The sequence below is a fragment of the Gavia stellata genome, unplaced genomic scaffold (assembly GCF_030936135.1).
Source record: "Gavia stellata isolate bGavSte3 unplaced genomic scaffold, bGavSte3.hap2 HAP2_SCAFFOLD_50, whole genome shotgun sequence".
NCBI lineage: Eukaryota > Metazoa > Chordata > Aves > Gaviiformes > Gaviidae > Gavia > Gavia stellata.
Genome location: NW_026776473.1, coordinates 661277 through 684933, shown reverse-complemented (window position 1 = coordinate 684933; position 23657 = coordinate 661277). Strand labels below are relative to the sequence as shown.

Below are 23657 nucleotides of genomic sequence, written 5' to 3'. Positions count from 1 at the left end.
ACCAATGTTGAAATAAAAGGTGGGGGTTTTTTCATGAAACACTAAGTTTATCTGAAAGGTTTTGCCGCAATAATTTTTTCAAAGGCTATTAAGCTCAAGTTGTCCACAAGAAAGGTGTGGCGGAGAGGAGCTTTAGCTTTGAAAGCTGGTTGGCTGGGTTTTTTTTCTGAGGGCTACTTCTTGGTGCCGAAGTGGTTCAAGGCTTACCTGCCATGAGTTGCACCACTATCAAGTCATGAGACTTACAGAATAAACTTGCCTAAAGGAGGGAGAATTCCCTTCTTAGCTCAACATACATGGTTCAGATTAATATGTTCTTATTTCCTTCTTTCTTTCCCTAGGAATTTTCCTCTGGCAAAATTGAATGCTTCAGTGGACACTGTTTGAAATCAATGAGAAAAAACATGCCGCCCTGTTCAGACTCTAGCTTTGACAAAAGCATGGAAATATTAAGTGAAAATGTCAATGGAAGACACTTTACGAGGTATTGTATTTCTAGATGTCCAATCCCTGTTCAATTCATAGAATTAAAAGGAAAAGTGAAAGCATGCACAATGAGTCATGTCATGATAAATCTACAGCTAAAAATGTGCGGGGCAGTATGATTATGTTAATGTCAGTGTCAGTGTCTTAGAACGAGAATCACTCTTCTTAGTAAAAGTCTTCTGCTTGTATAAAAAACGTGCATCTTTTCCCAACTCTTTTGAGATCTCTCCTCCGCTTTGGTTACTGAGATGTTATTTGCACTATTGAGACTTCAAGATTAGCCGGTTAGGAAAGTTGCGTCCTTACCGAACTGTCTGCATATGGTACGCAGCAGACTTGGGACCTGAATCCTCAGTGTGGTCCACAGGCTTTTCTTTGCATGATGTGGAGCACTGGATTACAAACTTGGTCAGGTTTCCTAGTCTTGATGGGGAACAGTACAATACAAGACTTCTATACAATATTCTAATACAATAATTCTTTTCTTCTTTCTCTCCTCTGTTCTCTTTCTTAATGTAGGCGGTTGGCAAAGCCAAAGTCAGACCAAAAAAAAATAAGAATATAAAGAAGGTAAGTAGTGGTAACTCCCTAGGATTCCTTTTTACTCTGGTTTCTGAGAAGGATTGTGTTGGGTCACTCCATCTATTTAACTTGGCCACAAAAACTGCTGAACTTATCAACCCAAAGCAGCTGAAGTTGTGAAAATAGATAGTGAAAAGATAGTGAATTTCCTACGAGTTTTAGGAAAGAGGTAGGTGAGAATAGAAGGATATGCTATTAATTCCTGTCAGGCTTGGGGAGAACACAGCTTGAATTCCAGCCTGCTCTTAGGCACTAGTGCCTGAGAATCTGTTCCTTAGCTCAGGTTTCTTTGTGACACGGATTTTCTGGAGTCTGCAGGACACAAATTAATTGAAAATCGTTCTTGCAAATAGGAGGTAATATTTGAGTTAAAAAGTAATTCAGTCATGAGGCGCACAAACCCGCTGATGTGGGGAAGGTGTCACTGAAGTTCAGTGATTCACCTTGGAACCGAATCACTGTGCTGAGTACAGAAGCAGGCTTGGTGCTGTGAGGCTGCTTGCTGGCAGCTGGGAAAATGTGTTATTTCCAGGCAGCGTCCTGCCAGCCATGGATGGGCTGAACGCAGGAAGGGGCCTGAAATGCGCTTTGTGTGTAGTAATTCAAGTTCTAATTGTGCACTACTTCCTCACTGACCTCTCTTAACTGTTTTAATGATAGTGCAAGTAACAGACCCGTGGCAAAGGATGCTGTGTGGTAAATACTGGGCAGATCGTTTTTAAAGCAGGCAAGCGTTTGAGTTCTTTGCTATTTGGGAGTTTATCTTGAGACGTTTCTTATCTTCTAGAGCTTTTGTGTCAGGATGCAGAAAATGAGTGATGCATGCTTAAACAATGGACTAAAACCACGCATCTTAAGAAGAGACTTCCCACATAAATATTTTTTTAAAAAAACTATTCGATACAATTTGACATGAATGGAGTAAAAACACCTTAGAGAGAGGTATTTGTTGCTTTCACTTTTCCAGAAAGAAGTAACTGGAATGAACTTGCTTCCTGCATGGAACAAAAGCTGCGTGTTTGTTTTCATCAGATTGGCTTCCCAGTCTATTAAAAAATTGCTATACAAGTCATGCTTTTAGGTAGGTAGTTTAAACATAATTAATTTAAGTTGAATGCTGTGGTGATGACAATAACTTCCAATTCAGTATTTAAAGAAAAAATCAAGCCACTGCAGATTTTTTTACATTTTACTAGAGCAACGGTGAAATAAAGGGACTAACGTATTTTCTGTCTCAAAATATTTTATACATTAATGCATTGTAGTCACCAGAACACTGAAGACCGGAGCTGATGCAAAAGCTGCACAACAAGTCCATGAAGAAAACGGGGATTTGGAGGTCCGCTGAAGCTGCAGACTTCAACAAAGTCGTTACACCATTACAAATCAATCTGTTTTGTTCGACAAACTTATAACAAAGTAAGTGGGTTTTTTTCATGATCTTACAAAGCTACTAAAATGAGCCTTACTAGCAAGCCTTTCTGCTATGGCATAATATTGGCTAGGGACTTTCTCCTTCTTTTGACAACAGAAAAAGGTATTGTTATTCCTGGCAGCAAGAGCTAAATGTATTCAGTGGTCAGGCTGAGACTTCCCTACGTGCCCTTACGTATACGGTACATCCGTGTGACAACTGCTGGGCTGCAGGTGCCTTCCATAGTAGAGTTCCAACAGGGTGGTGCAGCTTGGAACTTCTGGGTTGTTACTGGCAACCTCTGCTAACATTCCGTGGTCGTTGATCAGGTAGGGTCTCCTCCTCGTCCTCTGCCTGCACTGGTATGTCCTGCTCGCAGGAGCAGGCAGTGCCCCTGTGCCGTAAGAAGAGCCGGTGGGGAAGACGGCTGGCCTGGCTGAACAAGGAGCTTATGCTGAGGCTCGGGGAAAAAAAGAGAACTTACCACCTCTGGAAAAAGGGGCAGGCAAGTGAAGAGGAATACAAGGACCTCGTTAGGTCATGCAGGGAGGGAATTAGGAAGGCGAAAGCCCAGCTAGAGCTCAACCTGGCCACGGTCGTGAGTGACAACAAAAAAAGCTTCTATAAATACATTAACAACAAAAAGGGGGCCAAGGAGGATCTCCATCCTCTACTGGATGCGGCGGGGAACATTGTCACGAAGGATGAGGAAAAGGCTGAGGTACTTAATGCCTTCTTCGCCTCAGTCTTTAACAGCCACACCAGGTATCCTCAGGGTATCCGTCTCCCTGAGCTGGATGACAGGGATGGAGAGCAAAATAGGCTCCCCATGATCCAGGAGGAAGCAGTTAACGACCTGCTATGCCACCTGGAGACTCATAAGTCTATGGGGCCTGATGGCATCCACCCAAGGGTGCTGAGGGAGCTGGCGGAGGAGCTTGCCAAGCCGCTCTCCATCATTTATCAACAGTCCTGGTCAACGGGGGAGGTCCCGGATGACTGGAGGCTTGCCAACGTGACGCCCATCTACAAGAAGGGTCGGAAGGAGGATCCGGGGAACTACAGGCCTGTCAGCCTGACCTCGGTGCCGGGGAAGGTTATGGAGAGGCTCATCTTGAGGGCGCTCACGGGACACGTGCAGAATACCCAAGGGATCAGGCCAAGCCAGCACGGGTTCATGAAAGGCAGGTCCTGCTTGACCAACCTGATCTCCTTCTATGACCAAGTGACCCGCCTAGTGGATGAGGGGAAGGCTGTTGATGTTGTCTACCTGGACTTCAGCAAAGCCTTTGACACTGTTCCCCACAGTATTCTCCTAGAGAAGCTGGCGGCCCGTGGTTTAGACAGGTACACTCTTCGCTGGGTAAAAAACTGGCTGGATGGCCGAGCCCAGAGAGTTGTAGTGAATGGGGTGAAATCCAGCTGGCGGCCGGTCACAAGCGGAGTCCCCCAGGGCTCAGTTTTGGGACCGGTCTTGTTTAATGTCTTCATTGATGATCTGGATGAGGGGATAGAGTGCTCCCTCAGCAAGTTTGCAGACGACACCAAGTTGGGAGGGAGTGTTGATCTGCTTGAGGGTAGGAAGGCTCTGCAGAGGGATCTGGACAGGCTGGATCGATGGGCTGAGGCCAACCGGATGAAGTTCAGTAAGGCCAAGTGCCGGGTTCTACACTTGGGCCACAACAACCCCAGGCAACGCTACAGGCTTGGGGATGAGTGGCTGGAAAGCTCCCCCACAGAAAAGGACCTGGGGGTGTTGATCGACACCCGGCTGAATATGAGCCAGCAGTGTGCCCAGGTGGCCAAGAAGGCCAACGGCATCCTGGCTTGTATCAGAAATGGTGTGGCCAGCAGGAGCAGGGAGGTGATCGTGCCTCTGTACTCGGTGCTGGTGAGGCCGCACCTCGAATACTGTGTTCAGTTTTGGGCCCCTCACTACAAGAAAGACATTGAGGTGCTGGAGCATGTCCAGAGAAGGGCGACGAAGCTGGTGAGGGGTCTGGAACACAAGTCTGATGAGGAGCGGCTGAGGGAGCTGGGGTTGTTTAGCCTGGAGAAGAGGAGGCTGAGGGGAGACCTCATCGCTCTCTACAGCTACCTGAAAGGGGGTTGCAGAGAGGTGGGTGTTGGTCTCTTCTCCCAAGTGACTAATGACAGGACTAGAGGAAATGGCCTCAAGTTGCGCCAGGGGACGTTCAGGCTAGATATTAGGAAAAAGTTCTTTACCGAGAGAGTAGTGAAACATTGGAATAGGCTGCCCAGGGAGGTGGTAGAGTCACCCTCCCTGGAGGTATTCAAGGAGCGTGTGGATGTGGCATTGTGGGATGTAGCTTGATGGACATGGTGCTGTGTGGTGTTGGGTGGGTTGGTTTTTGGTGTGTTGTGCCTTGTTGTTGTTGTGTGGTGGTTGGCTTGCGTGGGTTGTTTGTGTGTGGTTTTTTTTTTTTGTTTTTTTTTTTTTTTTCAGGTTGGACTTGATGATCTTACAGGTCTTTTCCAACCGTAGTGATTCTGTGATTCTGTGATTCTGTGAATTATTGTTAATACATTGATTTGTGTAAGGTGTGGGGCTTTGTACTTCGCAGCAAAACTGTTTAACCTGTTTTTTGGAAATAGGTGCTTGTGGCTGCTTAAGACTTCCAGGTCTGAGAGCATGTGCGGGAGGATGTATTTGGAAGGTGTTTCATGTGTAAAGAATTTGGGCACAGCCAATGTTGAAATTTGCCACTGGTGTCTCTGTTTTGGGATTGCCAGTTGCAGAGAGGTCTTCATACCAGAGCATCTTTTATGTACTTGCCCTCTAAATGAATTTTCTTAGCATCAGAACTGCCTTCACTTTTAATTAACTTTTCTTCCATGCTTATGAATGTTCTTATAATGCTTGGTTGAGTTAAGTTAATGCTTACTTGAGTTAAGTAACCAATCCTTGGTTGAGGAAAGTTGGATAAAGCCAAAGTGAAGTAGTCCCAGTGTTTCTGCCTGTCTGTCCATGGCTTAATTCTCTTTGTGAAGCCCAAATGGACATTGTTTTCAGAAAGGTTTGCCAAGTGTAACAGCAGTGGGATGTTTTTTCCAGCATGTATAGTCATGGAAAACCAGTACAAAACTTAGATTACAGTTAAGAGAAGAACAAGCAGCCTGTTGTCTGAGGAAGGCTGTGAACTGAAAATTACTTAATGCTGTCATGCAGAACAACTTAAGTGCTATTATAAACTGCCATTATTTCTTTCTGTTGTCTTACTATGATCTTTAGAATTCTTATTTTTCTCTTGCTTAAATGGATTTTTTTTACTGTGCTCACCGAGAGGGAAAATAAACCTGAAAACAGTGTATTTTTGCAAATCTCAAATGCTTGTTCTTAAATCTATAAAAACCTTGAACATTTGATCTAATTTTTAAGTAGTGAGAGCTTGCATTCATGTATGTGCTGTGTTGACTGGTGTGGCTATTCGTAAGTGCTAAGAGTTGTTGAAGTAAACCCAGTTTAATGCCTGCAGTGACCTTTTTCCTTTATTTACTCACAGACATTAAATAGAAAACAATTTGAACACGTATTTAACTATTTAGGAAGTTTAAGCTCATTTGTAAGGTTTTCTGCATTCACTTGCCATTGTTATAAAAGCAAAAACCTTCTAGCTGCATCCTAAGTTAGAAAGCGCTTTTCTCTTTCTCCTTAATTCAAATCAGGTGTCTTCCACTAAACTTTCGGAAAGACGATTTGAAGGGAATTCACAAGGATCGAATGAAAATTGGAGCACGTCTGGCTGACGTTGATCCAATGCAAACAGATTGTTCAGTAAGTATTTTTAGTTCATTGTGTCAGTGAGATGTTTCCAGTGTTTATGAAAGCTTTCAATAACGTGCTGTCTACAGTTACCTTGGTTTACAGTTTTCTCTCAAGCAGTTTGAAAATTGCCCAGAGCATTTCCTTTGTGCTGACATACAATTTCTGATGGAACCTTATCAAGGTTGCAGCTTTCTTTAACATATAAAATGTGTTCTTTTGAATTTCTCTTTAGGTACGGTTTGATGGTGTGGGTGGTCTTTCTGACCACATTTCAGCTTTAAAAGAGATGGTCGTTTTTCCTTTGCTTTACCCAGAAGTCTTTGAGCGATTCAAAATTCAACCTCCAAGGTAACAGACATTGTTTCATAGAATCATAGAATGGTTTGGGTTGGAAGGGACCTTAAAGATCATCCAGTTCCAACCCTCTTCCATGGGCAGGGACACCTTCCACTAGAGCAGGTTGCTCAAAGCCCCATACAACCTGGCCTTGAACACTTCCAGGGTTGGGGCGTCCACAGCTTCTCTGGGCAACCTGTTCCAGTGCCTCACCACCCACATGGTGAAGAATTTCTTCCTTATAGCTGATCTCAATCCACCCTCTTTCAGTTTTAAAGCCATTACCCCTTGTCCTGTCACTACATGCCCTTGCAAAAAGTCCCTCTCCAGCTTTCCTGTAGGCCCCTTTTGGGTACTGGAAGGCTGCTCTAAGGTCTCCCCGGAGCCTTCACTTCTCCAGGCTGAACAATGCCAACTCTCTCAGCCTGTCTTCATAGGAGAGGTGCTCCAGCCCTCTGATCATCTTTGTGGCCCTCCTCTGGACTTGCGCCAACAGGTCCCTGTCCTTACGTGGGGGGCCCCAGAGCTGAACGCAGTACTCCAGGGGGGGTCTCATGAGAGTGAAGTAGAGGGGAAGAATCACCTCCCTCGACCTGCTGGTCACCCATTTTCATGAGAATATTCAACTGAGGTATCAATATGTTTCCATGCTTCAAAATTTTCAGGAGTGTTGATGGGGTTTTTTAGCAGTAGTAAAAAGTAATTTCTTAAAAATGGATAGAATCCAGAATATATGTAGGATCAAAGATGTACTGTGTGGGGAGAATATACTTTGAAAGTGTCTCGCCTTTAAAAGGCAGGGTTGGAGTGTTTTTGTTTTGAGTTCTACGTACAAGTCAACTTCATTAGTTTATAAGCAGGAAGAAGGAATTACCTACTGGTAGTCAACTGTAATTTGTTTCTTGGAAGTCCAGTTGTCTCTCCCACCGACTCTCTTTTTTTTCAAGTGCTCAAGTATCAAGTTTACAATTGATAGGACTTGCAACTAGAACCTTGCAGCGTTTGTTGTACTTAGTTATGAAATGAAATTATTAGTTAGCTTTACATATTCTTGGTCAGCAAAACTCAATCATGGTATATTGAAATACGACTTTTAATCCTTTGCTTTCAGTAACTTTAAAAGTATTACAAAGAACGACAACAAAATCTGTGTTTTGCTTCTTTATTCATTTAAATTCTTTTTGAAACAGCAGTGTATTGGCTTTTCTAGCTGATGGCTATATTTATCTGATGGCTATATTTATCTGATGGCTATATTTATATATCCCAGCTTTAGACTTCCTCCTCGTTTATCATCAGCAATGGGAGACCAAGTCCACTAACTTAAAGCTTTTTACGGGAGAATTAAATGCTTTACTATCAAATCTTGCCTTTTGTGAAAACAAGAATGAATGTGCCGTGTATCATTGAAGAATGAACTGGTGATTCATAAGTTAGCCCAGTCTTAGATTCTGTGCTGAAGTTTGTTCTTGTTTGGCTCCACTGTGCTGTAACCACCCCTGTTAGTTTGTCAGCAGTTTTGGAAGTGTTGTTCTGGGACACTACGATCATTTCTCAAGGTTCTGTACATCTGCATGATCCTCTTTATTCATGTTGTTTACTGCCTTGTTGAGTTGTGTAGGAACACAAAACTTCCATCTGGTTTGACTTTTCTCATGCTTCAGCTGTTACCGCTCTCTTACACGTGAAGTGTAAGCTAGAGAGAAGAGTTGTGTGTTGTAGGGATGAGGGTTGTAATAGGTACTTTGCCATGATGTTTTTTTCTTATGTGAATCTTTGGTATTTTTAATTGCAGAGGCTGTCTCTTCTATGGCCCTCCAGGGACTGGGAAGACACTGGTTGCTCGTGCACTTGCTAATGAATGTAGCCAAGGTGACAGGAGAATAGCCTTTTTTATGAGAAAAGGTGCCGACTGCCTGAGTAAATGGGCGGGGGAATCTGAACGACAGCTTCGTTTATTGTTTGATCAGGTAAGGTGGAAACGTGCCACGTGTTCTGTCCGAGTTGTAACTGTAGTTTTCTGTGGTCAATATTTTTAAGAACTCACTCTTTTTTGGGTTTTGTCAGTTCCTTCCACTGAAACGGGATTGTCAGTGTTTCTTTTTTCAGTGGGTTTTTTAGGGGCTTGAAATCTTGAGATGTATTGGGAAAGATTAATAAAACAAATGAGAGAACCTCGCAAAGCAACACCCCCCCCCCCCAAAAAAAAAAAAACATCAAACAGCCACAAAAAAGGTTTCAAGAGGCAAGAGACGGTGGCTTTAGATCAGAGGGAAACAGATGCAGGCTGCAAGCATGGTCATTTAAATTCATAACAGAAGCTTGCTTCCAGAACCTGTAATTGAATTAAGTCCTGGCTCTGTTCTCGGTGGTTGCCAAATAGCTGTAAAAACTACTGGTATGATTTGTTTCCTGTCACCCAGTCTCAGTGGGTTGACATAGCTGCTGTCTTCTGTTACTCGTGCCACTTACTCCGTTAGCTCAATTAGTAGAGATCCCTGATGCTAGTTGGAAAAATCTAGCTCCAGTGACTTTCCAACCATGACGTTTCTCTCTTTAAAATTGTGCTGATTTACTTATGTCAGTATTCCTGTGTTTTCATTCTAGGCCTACCAGATGCGACCTTCAATTATTTTCTTTGATGAGATAGATGGTCTTGCTCCTGTGCGGTCCTGTGAACAAGATGAAATCCATAGGTAGTACATTTTTTGTACCTACATAGAAGCTGCTAGATCTTTGTGAAAAGAAGACCACAACCTATTTAACTTCATGTGACACATTCATTTGTCCTGAAAACTAGTAATTCAATGCTACTAAACTTCAGATGGTTTTTAAACAATAATTGAAAACAATTCACTAAGCTTGATAGCAGCACAAGACCTGTGTTACCTTGTCTGTTTTTTTATGTCTTAAAACGAGTCTTTCAGGAAGGAGCATCTCATCAATAAAAGCTTGTCCTTTTTGAGTGGTCATTGGAGAAGGTCATGTAAAACGTAACAAAATTTACTAAACCAGTGAATGAAAATTACATTTTTCTGTTAGCTCTATTGTATCAACACTTCTGGCACTTATGGATGGGTTAGACAGCAGAGGAGAGATTGTGGTAATTGGAGCCACCAACAGGCTGGATTCTATAGATCCTGCTTTACGAAGACCCGGACGGTTTGATCGAGAGTTCCTCTTCAGCCTGCCAAATAAAGAGGTCAGAACTTAAACTCAACCCTAATGCTAATGTGGCAAAGTCCCTCTTTGTAACAAAATCACATAACAGTGCAGTATCACGGAGCAGTTAAAGTCGAAATCAGTGTTGTACAACTTGGACAAAAGAGGGATGTCTGGAGAGAGCTGCGTTGTGCTGTGGAGGGCAGATCTGGTACTGAATATATATGACTAAGATGATTTCAACAAGTAGGTAGTTCTAGAATTAATTTTGGTTTCACTGTGACCAGCCAAGAAAAGGGGATGCTGCTAGTCACTGAAATGTTTAAGTAAGGATCAATGTCTGAATTAGCTATAAATTACTGCTATCTCATCTGGAAAATGACAGAAATGGTGTGCACGCAAGAATGCCTTTTTGCTAACAACAACTTTTACCAAGGCTGGTGCTGGAGCAACTTAAGATTTTTCATTCCCAAAGTGGTTCATGTTTGCTTACTTATTTAATCCAATTAGGCACTTTCACCCTGAAGCACTCTTGCTCTCAGTTCTTGGTTTATGAATGGATAGTGGACGTACCTGTGTTGGACTGTTCCCAGGCTGGGTATCCTGGGCGTTACCTATAAGTATTTGGGGATCTGACATTCTTACTGGTACTCGTTAACAGCGACTTGGACAAAGATGTGAAGTACACTGCACAGGTGCAGGGCTTGGGAAGCTTCTAGTTCAATGGCAATAGCTAAGCAATGAAAAAATAGGTATATAGCAACAAAAAAATATTGGGGGGATGATAGTGTGCAAAACTGGAACCCTGTTTTTGTGGTTTTTCTCTGGCTACCGCTGATATTGCTTTTTCTTTTAGTAGCACTTTTTGGAAAAAGGATAAAATGCTTATTGGAGTGAAGGCTAATAAAAGTGCACTGAGCAGTGTAGTTAACACACACATTTGCCTCCAGTTTCTATCTGCTTTCAGGAACAGGAGAGGAGGTGCCATGAAACGGATATAATACACGGTTCCCTACTGTGGAAGAATTCTAGAAATCTGCCATAATTAATCTGTGTACCAGGAAATACTTAAATGAAAGTCTTGCTAAGATCAGACACGAAGACAGGCAACATTTGACATTTTCTGGATCAATGACAGGAGTTTGAGTCATAATTATTGTTCTTTGTAGTAACTGTAGCAATTTGAAAGGTAGTGCTAGGACTGTCTTCCTTGAATGAACTGGCAGAAAACCAAATTTGATGAACTAATGAGCCTGTCAGCATGAGATTTTGCTGAATTGGAGAGAAAAAGTATTTTTGTTAATGTGAGGTGGTTTTGTGTTTTGTTTTTTATTTTTAAGAGAAAACTTAGGACAAACCAAAATGCAACCATTTTGTTTCCAGGCTAGAAAAGATATTTTCAAGATTCACACACGAGACTGGACCCCTAAGCCACTGGACATGTTTCTTGAAGAGCTAGCTGAAAAATGTGTTGGTAAGTTTGAAAACAAAGTCAGTCACTGCACGTGACTGAGTCCTAAGGAATCTGAGCTTGTACCAGGCAGCACCCGAGCTCTTGTGCCTTGCTGCAGAGTGAGGCAGCTGACACGCCTTGGGAGCAAACAAAGTTAGATGCTTCTTTTCTTGTCATTTTCTTCTTGTCTCTCAGAACATTAAAGAGCTTTGGGGCATCTTCCTCAGGACTAAAGTTCTGATTAGGAGGCCACTTCATAAGCGCAGGGTATCAGGCTGTGAGCCACATAACAAAACTTCTCTGCAGTTCGGTAACGCTTTGGATTATCTCTTAGCCTGTTAATTTTTAGCTGCATTCAAAGTCTTTCAGTGTTGCACTTTGGAAACCTTGGCCTTGACTTCTGTGTTGCCTGAGACTGACATAACATTTCATTCTTGTTTTGTTTATTAGGATACTGTGGTGCTGATATTAAATGCTTATGTGCTGAAGCTGCCCTCTGTGCTCTGCGCCGCCGCTACCCTCAAATATACAAAAGCAGTGAGAAACTGCAGTTAGATATTGCTTCTATTAAAATAACAGCGAAGGATTTTGTCATGGCTATGCAGAAGACTGTTCCAGCAATACATAGGAGAGAACTATGCATTCTCTCCTAGAGCACCCTGTTTCTGACAGTAGCTAATATCGTGTTTATCATTCATAGAGATGGATTTAAGGTTTAATGTGTGAGGCACCTCTTTCAAAATAAATGTTTAAATGGGGGGAGAGGGCATTTTTACATGAATGCTTCTAATTCCTGTGAAGAATGTCGGAACCACAATACAAGTATAAGTGGTTTAAGCTAAATAGTGTTACAGCTATCGTGATTTTTAACCATAGTCTCTTAATTTGAATGTTTGTGGATCACACTGTACGCCTGCACATGAGATCAGAATGTTTCAGTAACGTATACTCTGGGGCTTGGCTTGCATAGCATATGTGAGCTCACACTCCTGACTGCATCAGCCCTGACCAAGTTGTCTGTCGGTTGGTGACAGCAAATAAATTGATAAACTCGCTGCACTCCTGATTAACGGAGATCCATGAATAGTTAGTTATTATCCTAATCCCTGGAGAATATTCTACCAGTATTACTCCCAGTAGAGCTGGTAGATTGTTTGCATTGGTAAAAGAGGCAGAAACCCACCAACAATATAAAAGCAGAGAGGCTAAGGGATTGGTAATTGCATCCCGTCTCCGTTGTCGGCCTTTCATGATCTCTTCCTTCGGGGATCTTTGAGGAGCCTTATTTAGAAGATGTGTTGGTCTGTATATTCTGACTCACTAGTCCTAGACAAAGGGAAGTCTGTGGCCACCATGTTCACTTAATTTCCCCACATCCAGTGGGGGAACCTGCTCCAGAAAGAAGTGGCCTTGTTGGGTTTTTCAGGTGCCTAGGAACTACAGAAGTTCCTAATCATCTTTATTCTAAGGAAGAAACCTCCTATTGTTTTCACCAACAGAGAGAGAATACCTTATGCAAATCATGCGATGTAGGACAGCTTTGTAGAGACTTGTGCAATCTCCTTAGATCTGTGGTAGGATAAACTCTTCAGAAAATAACATTCTGCATGTGCCCTCAAATGAAGAAATACAATATAAGGGGTCTCCAGCACTGATTTAGAAGCTGTATTAATGTGAGAGCAAGCTATGGACTATTCAGGAAAGTTAACAAACCTCTCTTGTCTTTCAGACAGTTTAAATCATATTTTAAGAAATTATGCGATTGACAGTGATGAGGAATCACCACCAATCTTTGAAGATAAGCCAACTCCTAAAATGCCTGGTAGACAAAAGGAAAAATTCCTCAATTTTAGCAGGTACATATTTGTCCCTTTATGTTTGCATTATTCAGATGGCCGTGTCTGTAAACAGTTTTGGTGTGAGGGGTGGTAGATGAAGAAGTAGAGGGGAGGGGTGTGGGGGGGTGATCAATATTTGCAAGAAGTAAGCGTGAAGATCCAGCTGGGTACTGAGGTTCTAATGGAGTACACTGCCATAACCCATCAAACTGAATGGCCCAGCCCTCTTTTCCTAAGTCAAAGTGGTCCACAGACTATTAGAATGTGTTGATTTAATCCATGGCATTCCTTGAAAGACTCAAGACCAAAGAAACGTGCTGCCTGTCCTTTTAGCTAAAAAAACCCCTACAGATTCGTGTAGACATCTTTTGCCCTTCTAATTTCCAAGACTGTTAAACCAGTAGCGAATTATGTAGCAGAAACAGAACTGAGAAACGGTTTGTTAAAACACAATGTCTGCATTTTGTACCTTTAACCGACTAAGTTTATGTTAACTTTTTAACATTTTAATGTGGAAGTCATATAAGCTGACAGTTGAAAAAACAGATTATTGTCGTCACTGGTGGGTCAGTTATTTTTCTCACTTTCTATTGCTGCGCTGTCCAGAAAATCTTCTGACCTGCTGAGCTTGGTTAGGTCTCTAGATCTTTGACTTCAGCCAGCAAAGGTACAATAGTATTGTGGTGGAAAAAAACGAATGCTCTTCACAAATGTGTTTCATGCTAGTAAAGCAGGATTACTAGGAAATTAATAGACAATTCAAAGATGAAACATTAGAATGACTGAATAAAATAAATATACATCTTAATACATATTGAGTGTACTGCTGTAATTTAACCAGTCCATTTGTGTACTTCTTCAGATACAGCTAATGTGTTTCAGTGCCCACGTTAATTTTTTTCTAGAAATGTTGTTCTACTCCTTCCTTCCCACTATCTCCAGTAACTATGGCCAAATTTCAGCTAAACTAGACAGATGTAGAGATCTCACAGCTACTTAAACTCAAGACCTACTGAAAATCAGTGTCTACGGGCAGTGAGGAGATCCAGATCGGCATGTGCTGAGAGATAGAGTTGTTATTCTCCCCCATATCGGGTTACTGATGAGTTGTCACATGTGTATTTAGCTGGACAGTCCCCCTGTATGATTTAAGAGCCGTTACTTAACCCAGCCAAAGGAACAGCAGACATGCTGGGGATTGGTAGGATTTCTTAAGGGAGGTATGGTACAAGTTTTTTAAAAAGAAAATGGGCTTTGACAGTGTTCCTGATCACAGACCAGCTTATTATTTGCTGGAACATGGAGAGTATTTACCGAAAGGGAAAAAAAAAAGAAAGAAAGGTGTATAGGAAAAAACCTTATCATCTGTGTGCCTATTCATCACCTCATTTTTAAACTTGTTTTCTTCTTCCTGTTCTAGAAATGCTTATTACCAGCCAACATCTTGCAGGCCACGGTTCTTACTAGTTGGAGAGCCAGGATACGGGCAAGCTTCTCATTTGGCACCTGCAGTAATACATGCCCTGGAAAAGTTTCCAGTCTATACACTAGACCTATCTGTTTTGTTTGTTAGCATCACACCATCGGAAGAAACATGTGCACAGGTACCTTTTTTTCTCTTTAATCTCATAGGATTCATGAACTGTATATAAACTAGTAAAGTAAGCAAAATTCATTGTTAATGGAGGTGGCCTGGTTTGAATGTGCTGTTAGGTTTACTTCTGTCTGAAAAGCCACTTTTCTGCTAGATCAAATGATACCAAATGAGGATGTTACATGTGGCCCTATCTTTCATTCCAAAGGAATGGAAAGTGAGGATGTTGCTAGCAGCTTGGGAAGCTGGGAGGTGCTGCTAATAAACCCCTCTTTATAGCAAGAAGTCCTCCCCATCTCGGTGGGATCCAGAAAGTTGTTTTCATTGCTGCTTAAGAATCTGTGCTCCCAGTAGATGGCTCTGCAGCAGCCTGACTGCCTGTCATGCACTTTTTGTAACCTTCATTTTCATTATATTTGTAAGGCAATCAAGCTTTTGGGGAAAAGAAGTGTTTCTTTTCTTATATATACATATACAGCTTGTACTGCTGCAGGATATGCAGGAAAAGCGTTAAAATTCATGGAACGCTTACGTTTGGTTTTCGTATACTATAAATTAAATATAAGCAGATTTAGTGCTGTTTTCCTTTTTACTTTTAGGCAGGAAATCTGTTTCGTTGTTTGACATCACTGTATTAAAATATTTTCACCTTTAGTAGCAGCATTTGAGAGCTCTACAAGTAAGGATGGACATGTTACATGACTGGATACTCATTTGTCACATAAGAGGAACAATTCCTTTTGTGTTATGTGATGGTTGCACCTGCGGTCATATAACTAGCATGTCTAGTCACTGCCCGGATATACCACGTGCACTTCCCATCTTGTGACAGGAACTCCCTGAATATTGATAATCTGAAAGGGTGCACGGAGAAATTTGTCATGTGAAAGGACTGTTGCCGCTTCCCTCATGTGGTAGATGCATGTCCTCTTCTGTGATCGAGGTACCATCTGTAGGCAATGGCTTGTGGTCTTCCAAAGCACGTAATCTGGTCTGATTGATAATGAGAGGCTGTGAGTGATTTAGCTATTCAGGCAGCTATTCAGACTGGTCACCTCTTATAAAATGTACGTGAAGTTATGAATTGTAACCAGGCTTCTTTCACAGTGTCAGCCCTCATCTTTTCACATAGGTCTTTGCTTGTTCAAACTGTGCTTCAGAGTGACTTGGATATGTGCGCACTCTGAATTGAAAATGGTGCAGTCAGAGTCGTGTAGTGATTTACCCAGGCTAATACATCTTGCTCAAGGGTTAGTCTTGTTTTTTCAGGCACACCACCACAGCAGCTGAGTTGTAAGGCTCTTTAGGCATTACCTTACACCTAAGTAGTTTTGAAATCAGGCAGAGATTCAGGTCAGTTTCTGGCTGTGTAGCAATGTCCATATTTGAGTAAAGTGAAAATTTTACCTTATTGTTAAGGAGTTGTTTTTTGTTGGATTGTTTTGATGTTTTGGCTGCATGTGCTCCTATTTCATAAGACAGTTTGACTGACACGTAGTTATTTATTAGCCTGTTCTACATGGTTTAGTTTTCTTATCCAAGCTTTCATTTTACCAGTTGATGCGAGAAGCACAAAGAACAGCACCAAGTATCATTTATATTCCACATATCCATTTGTGGTGGGAGGCTGCTGGAGCTACATTGAGAGCTACTTTTACAACACTACTGCAGAACATTCCAGCATTTGCTCCAGTTTTGCTGCTTGCAACATCTGATGTGTGTCATGCAGATCTCCCAGAAGAGGTATTTCTGTTGATACTTTTCTTACTTTTTTTAGTCAGTTTTTTGTTAATTTATAAATCCTTTAAACGTTGGAGTACTGTGCACTCTTAAGCAAATTCATACTGTTATTACTCAGGCACCCTAACCAGGTCTCTTAAAATTTGCTTAGACAAAACAATGCTTGAAAGCATTTGCCTAAAGTGTTTTCTGAGTAAAGAGATTGACTTTGACCCAACTTTTTCCCCCTTCTCACACACTCATGCTCATTAGACAGACATAAACATTTACTTCAGACAAGAATTCCAGTGACTTCAAGATTGTTAGGTATGTACTTAGTCAAGAATATACGGTGCTTGAAATGTACATGGGAAAAAGATACTTTTACTGAAAAGTGAAAGATAGTTTTACAGAGAAAGTAGGATGGTCACACTCTTAATGATGGAATGTAATTTCAAATTTAAATTCTTTATTAAAAATTTCAATTTCTTTCTTCATATCGGTGAAAGCTTTACAAATCAGAAAGCTAAGTTCCAACTTCTGTTTAAGTAACTTGGAAATCTATTTTTAGTTGTATTTCTTAACAAATTCAGTAAGAGTATGTGCTTAGCTTTCTAGGTATCTGAGAGTGTGCATTAAAGGAAGGTGTTCAAAATGTGAATATGCTGCTCTGGTTACTTTGTCTCATTTACTGGGGGGAGAGAGGGGGTTGCCTAGACGTGTTTATCATCAAATGCTTTGAAAGGGCTTAACTTTCTACAGAAATTCTTCTACGGTTAATAATTTCTTTCTAAAATAAGTATTGAAATTCCTTCCATACTTTCTGGTAGTAGAGATTGAAAAATGGAGTAAAACTTGGAAGTGTGCAGCTTTAGACACCTCATTTAAATTAATTTAAAAAAAACCCACAGCACCTTACCAAAAAAGCCCACACTTGTCTCCTGAATCCTGCCTGTTCCTTCTATAGCTGCCATAAAGATTCAAACTAAAGGACAGCAAGGCAGGTAAATACAAAATAAGCAGTCTAGGAGGTGCTGAATGTCAGCACTTTATCAGTGTATCATAGGGTCCCTTCATTGAGCTTTAACTCTAGAGGTGTTCCTTAGAGAAGATACTTTAATTTGCCATGCTAACCTATGAAAATCCAACCTTTTAAGGCCAAGAATACACCTTTTCACAGTTTGTCTTATCAAGGTGATTATTCGGTTTAATCTGGAAAGGCACTCATCTTTTTGGAACAGAACATGAATTTGTGTGACCTTACATCTGAAATATCTTTTCTCCTCATGCTTTAGATAAAAGAATTGTTTATTAATGATGATGAAGTGTTCAAAATCCAGTTGCCTAATGAGGAAGAAAGAAGAACATTTTTTGAGGACTTAATTGTAAATCAAACTGCTAAACCTCCTGCATCAAAAACTAAGACAGGTGAGGATATTCTACATAGAAAACTTTGCTAACTGTAAGTTAACAGCTCTACAGCATTTGCTTTGGTGGTAATTTTCTATCAATAATTTTTCATAGGCTTGTATTTGAGTACTGTAAATTGACTAAAAGTTTCTGATTCTTTTAAGCTTGGCAGTACTTGGAAGTACTGCCTGTAGCACCACCGCCTAAGCCTCCACAGCTGACAGAGGAAGAAATAAGACAGCTGGAGGAGCAGGAGGAGGATATATTGCGTGAACTTAGGATTTTCTTAAGGGATGTGACTCGTAGACTTGCCGGTGACAGACGTTTCAGAGCATTTACAAAGCGTGCCGACCCAGAGGAGGTAAATTAGTGTTGATCTGTAATACCATTTTATCTGGGTGTATTCATAATTTCTGCATGTTTATATTTCTCAGAGTTCGTGTGCTCTTTATAGGAAGGTTTGTCTTTGTTTTTAGGACCGTACTATTCTGATTTTTCAAGAAGCAGGAAGTTTGCTTTTACTTTTGCTGACTCCTTGAGGCCCTCAAATGTCTGTTATTTGAGTTTCACTGAAAGCCCCGGGTTCCTTCTGCAATGCCTTCAGAACTTTAGAATATTTCAGTTGGAAGGGACCTATAACGATCATCTAGACCGACTGCCAGTTAGACCGACTGCCAGTTAGACCAACTGCCAACACAGTTCACTCATGAAAAGGCTTTGACATGTAGGCATTTTACAGCACTGAAAAGCAGAGAGATCTCTTTCTTTATAATTATAAACAGTATCTATAGGACTGTTTTAATAAAGCCTAAAGCTCTTTAATTGACTGTCAGTAGTTTCTGTGAGAACAGGAGTAAGAACAGCAGTTTTTAAAATAAATTCCAAGATTCTATTCTCTGTTTCGTCTGGGGCTCCTCCGTATAAGATCAACCATAAGGGCTGTGTGGTTTCTTCTTCCTCCCATACGCTTCTGTCTTTTTTTTTTCTCATGTAATGTATTGAATAAGTCTAAGCCAGGGGCATATACTTCGAAGTCAGCTGTCGTTTTAATAGAGCTTTGCATTTCAGCAAAGTCCTGTTCCCCTAAACATCCACTGACTTGTCTTTCCCTTTACTTCTAGTTTCTGAGATGTAAATAACCTAAACAAACCTAGATGTCCTCATCTCTACTAGTCATTAGGCTCCTTTTATGGTCTGAGTAAAGAAATCGGCACCTCTTGGTCCAGTTATCTCATGCAAAAGTAGATGCCTAGGACAGATACTTCAAAGGTGCATTCCTGCACCTTTTTCTTCCCGCCAACAACGAAGAGAATCTCGGGTGACTCTACTGAGAAAGCTTTCTTTGCTGTGATTTTCTGAAGCAAAGTGAAATGAATCCCACTCTGGGTGTCTGCTCCCTTCTCTGCCCCACACGTGCTTCTGACCTCCCTGCTTCTTGTTTTTCCCTCTTCTGGTCTGTCTCTTCAAAGCCAGTTGAAATAGCCCTTCTATTTTCAAGCAACTAACTGGTTAATTTCCATATCTTTGGATGTGTCATAAATATTTGGGGTTTTGAAGAAGTCCTTTATTTTACGTTATTAAAATAATTAATTTTGGTAGATACTGTGTTAAATCTCTGAACACGCATATTTCATTTGTAGGTACCTGATTATGACGCAGTCATTAAACAGCCCATGGACCTTTCGGCAGTTCTCTCGAAGATTGACTTGCACCAGTACCTAACTGCAGGAGATTTTCTAAAAGATATCGATCTAATCTGCAGTAATGCTTTACAGTACAACCCAGATAAAGACCCTGGAGGTAAGAATGTGTTTTGATCCCTAATTTGGAAAAATTAAAAATGTATAAATTGATAAACGTCGTCTGTGGACAGTAGACTTGGGATTCGATCATTTTAAATATCCACAGAGAGCATTTCTTGCCAGGTTGTAAATGTTGGAGCATTAAACTACTTGGACAAGAAATTGTGATAGAAGTGTTGATCAGTAACTAGTGCTTTTGCTTTAATGATTAACTTTTATGTTGTTATGCTGAAAATATTCACTGAGATAACCCTTCAGAACCTATCTATGAAAAGAGCAAAATCTTTCGATAAGTAATCAAAAGAAAGGATTTCATCGGCTGGTAGAAAAGACTCAGTTCTGACTGTAAAATTTCAGATCGTCTCATTAGGCACAGAGCTTGTGCTTTGAAAGATACTGCATATGCCATCGTGAGAGAGGAAATGGATGAAGATTTTGAACAACGCTGTGAAGAAATTCAAGAATCTCGCAAGAAAAGAGGTATGGTTTTTGACGCTAATGATTTTAAGACTTGTCTCGGTATTTGTAACCAACAATGCAAGACACAATTCTTTGCTATCTGTTCTTTATTGCAAGGTTGTAGCTCTTCAAAGTATGCTCCGCCTTACTACCGTGTAATGCCAAAGCAGAACTATGTTCCTGGCTGTGAGAAAACAGACCCAAAGTGTAACGAAAAGATGAAGATGCCAGCAGCGCCTGTAGATTCCAGTACACCGTGCTCTGAAGGCAAGTTGCATTTTATTCAGACTTTCTTGGAGAAGGTGCTAAAGTCACTGATACCTTCTCTGGTTTTGTGACATAACAGGTTTCTGTGATGCCTGGTTCTTCGTGCCAGAGGCGTTCAGTGTTTTTAATTTGCTCCAAAACGTGAGATAAATCCAGAGGTCATTCATTCGATATAGTTATGAAGTTCAAGTACATTGGATGGTTTACATTGTAAGACACTGGACTTGATGACCCAACTGATGTTTAACGGCTCCTAAATTGCTCTCTCTTGAAGTCAAAAATGTTGTACATGGCAGTTTCTGAATACTCAACTAGCTTTTAGTTATGAGAAACAGTATTTTTCCCTTCCCTGCCCTCAAATGCTAAAATCTATGCCACCTCTTAGTGTGATTTCCAACTGAAGGGGGAAAGGGCAGAAAAATAAGGGAGCAATAATAATAGATATGTAAAGGAAAGACAATTATTTCCCCACTTTTCCTGTGAAAAGGACATGAAAGAACAAAGGGACTTGGGTCTCTCGGCTAAAACGCATGACATGGTGTGAACTTTCCTGGTCTCCATAACAGGACTAGGAATTTTGCCATTGACTTCACCCATACGCTTTGTGCAGTACTCCATCGATACAAAGAACGGTGGGTTTTTCTGGAAGGCAAAAATGCTAAGTTTGTTTTAAACAAGGTTAACAGAAAGCGTGTGAGGTGTAAGTCTTCACAGGCAAATTTTTCTCCAGCAAACATTCCCTTAAAATTGTCTCTTTAACTCTGCCCAACATGTGTTTAGCTTCTGAAGTTTACAGCTTTATAACCGATTTGAAGAAGGGCTCATCTCCAAATGCTTTTCTGTTCATCTATATTAGTTCACGTAGTAAGACAGTAAGCAACTTCACCTAATAACTTTGCTTTCTGGTAATACTTCCTATCTAAAGTAAGAATTTTCTGCTCATAAAATCTTGACGCTGATGGTTTTGTGAGTGAAATTCTGTAGCTGGCTTTTTAAAATCTAATAGCAAATTGACCTCATTAACTTGCAACTCTTTCTCTAGACATATGTAGGGAGACAGACAATGTTACCTGAGCTCCTTTGATAATTTTCCTTGTAAGTCAAGTAAGATGAGGATGCTGGATTTTGAAGGAAGAACTGTTTTGGTAATGTTTTGGCTTACTTTTTCTGATATCTCTTTGTAGAGATGTCAAAAAGGAAACGCAGAAAGAACAAAGCATCTTCAAGTATCGCAGCAAAGAGGAGGAAATTTTAGTTCAATAAAGAGAATAAAGTTCCAGAAGACCAAAATGAAGTAGAGAGTGCGGAAGAGTCTCCAGAAGAACATGTTTCTAACATGGATTGCACGGAAGTTGAGTCCACACAGGATTCTTCTATGGAAGAAAATGGAAGCGTACTTCAAGAACGACAGAAAAATGGGCATGAAAATAAATGTGGGTCAGAAAATGAAAGAGAGAGGGTTCTCCTTGTGGCTAAATCTGCTTCTGAAAAGAAGAGTGTCATGCTTTCTGAACATTCAGACCTAAGAGAGGACAGTGAAATGCCAGATTGCCAAATAGCAGAAAGTTCTGAAGACGGAGATTCAAATGGTAAGTGAAAGGTCAAACAGGTCCTTTAGCTCCTTTTTCTTCCTGAGGAGGATTACACTATTTATTAGGTTTTAGCCTTCTTTAATTCCATTCTGCTGTTTCTGTTGCATCTCTCTAAAATCAGCACACAGTGTTTCTTGCGTAATGGTGCTGCCCCTCTAGTTATAGTAGCCAAACTCATGTTTTTCTGCAGCTGCTGTTCTTTTGATTCTGAAGTTTGTTTTTCCAAATGGTACCTAATTGAAAAACAGTCATTGACTTTCTTTTATTGTATGAGTATTGTTCCACTAAGGAGCAGCGTAAGTTAAAAAGCTGTACTTCAAGCAATGTGGACCCAGAGTCACATGTGGAAAAGAAGACTTCTGTCCTAATGTTTGCAATGCAGGATGTGTTTCCTAACCTAAATTACTTTGGAGTTTTACCGTGCAGTGCTGTAATGGCAACGTGACTCTATTTTTTTTCCTGTTTTTACCCTGCCTTTTTCTCTAGTGCTTTTCTGTGTGCCTGAATTTCTAATTTTTATGGAGCACTGGCTTTTGCCAGGAAGAAAGTAAAAGTCAAGCATTTCTCAGTGAAAAAATGGTAATGGGTCTGTCTCTGTCATTGCAGAGAGAGACTGTATTCCAGGCACAGGACACTTCACTGATACTGTATTCCCGATAAACAGGCCGGTGGCCGCCGGCGTCTCCTCGCCCTTCGGCCAGGCGAGGTGCCGGCGCGCAGCGGTTGCGCAGGTTGGGAGTTCTCGGGTGGCAGGGATGCCCTCACAGCCCGCTCCTTCGCCGCCAAACTTCGGCTCCGCGCTAGACTGTCCCGCCACGCACCCAGACGGCTTTTAAAGACAGCGTCGTCTCTAGCCCCGTGAAGGGTTTTTCTCCGACGCCAGCCCCGAGTTTCTCTCAGGCGCCCTGAGCTGTCGCTGAGGGAGGACATGGCCGCAGGGTCCAGAGCCCCAAACCAGGGGCGAGTGAGCACAAAGTGACGGCTCTGAGGGAAAAACCCCACGCCACACCACCCCCCCCCCTTTTTTTTTTTGTTTAGTTACAGAACTTGGAGAACGGGGACCTTTTCCTTTAGTACATAACCTAGCTATTGAGGCAATATTTAGTTTTGACTCCCGCTGCCTACTTGTCAAAAGCGTTGCGTTTCTACATACTATTTCTTTGATTGCTGCTTGCCATTTTGGTTCAGACACTAGAATACGACTGTTTCCCTGAGGAAGAAAAATAAAGGTGTGCCTTGTGGGAACCGTTAACAGTTGGTCATGGAAGCTCAAGATACACAGAGCTACAATTTTTTTAAAAAACTGTATAGGTACAGTATCCTGTCGAGACTACTGCCAGGAAAGAGTTTGGTCAAAGTTTGAAAAGCAAAAGATTTGATCGCAGGAATGTTTCTGGTTCCTCATTTCCACAGTCACTCCTGTTCAGTTTTTCAAACAGTCATCTTGGGGAACGTGGTCAGCAAACCACCCCCACAGTCCCATCGAAAATGGCTGTCAGCAGTCAAGGTGGAGGTCAAGTTGAGGAAAAATTACGTTAATTCCTTTATTACCTTTCCAATGTAATACATTACATTAAAATGTAAATTTTCAATATAATTTTTCATCCTCCTGTGCTTGCCTTGGCCACATAACCAATACACCTAGAGTGGGGTGTAGCTAGCTACACCTAGCTCATGTACAGTTCTTATTTTAAAGTCTTAAGGCTCATGCTGTTTTTCAAGTGTAAGATTGTTAATGATCAAAATTATTCTGTGC

The 23657-nt window shown here is 41.2% G+C and overlaps 1 protein-coding gene across 1 annotated transcript; it reads left to right on the top strand.

Moving 5' to 3' along the window:
* The first annotated feature begins 404 nt into the window (after window positions 1–404).
* LOC132320991 (ATPase family AAA domain-containing protein 2-like) lies at window positions 405–22737 on the top strand. Its single transcript, XM_059834614.1, has 9 exons — window positions 405–484; window positions 6170–6278; window positions 6502–6617; window positions 8401–8575; window positions 9213–9301; window positions 9648–9807; window positions 19422–19581; window positions 20876–20941; window positions 22508–22737. Exons 1-9 carry the CDS (start codon window positions 405–407, stop codon window positions 22735–22737), a joined length of 1185 nt encoding a protein of 394 aa, XP_059690597.1.
* Window positions 22738–23657: the final 920 nt, after the last annotated feature.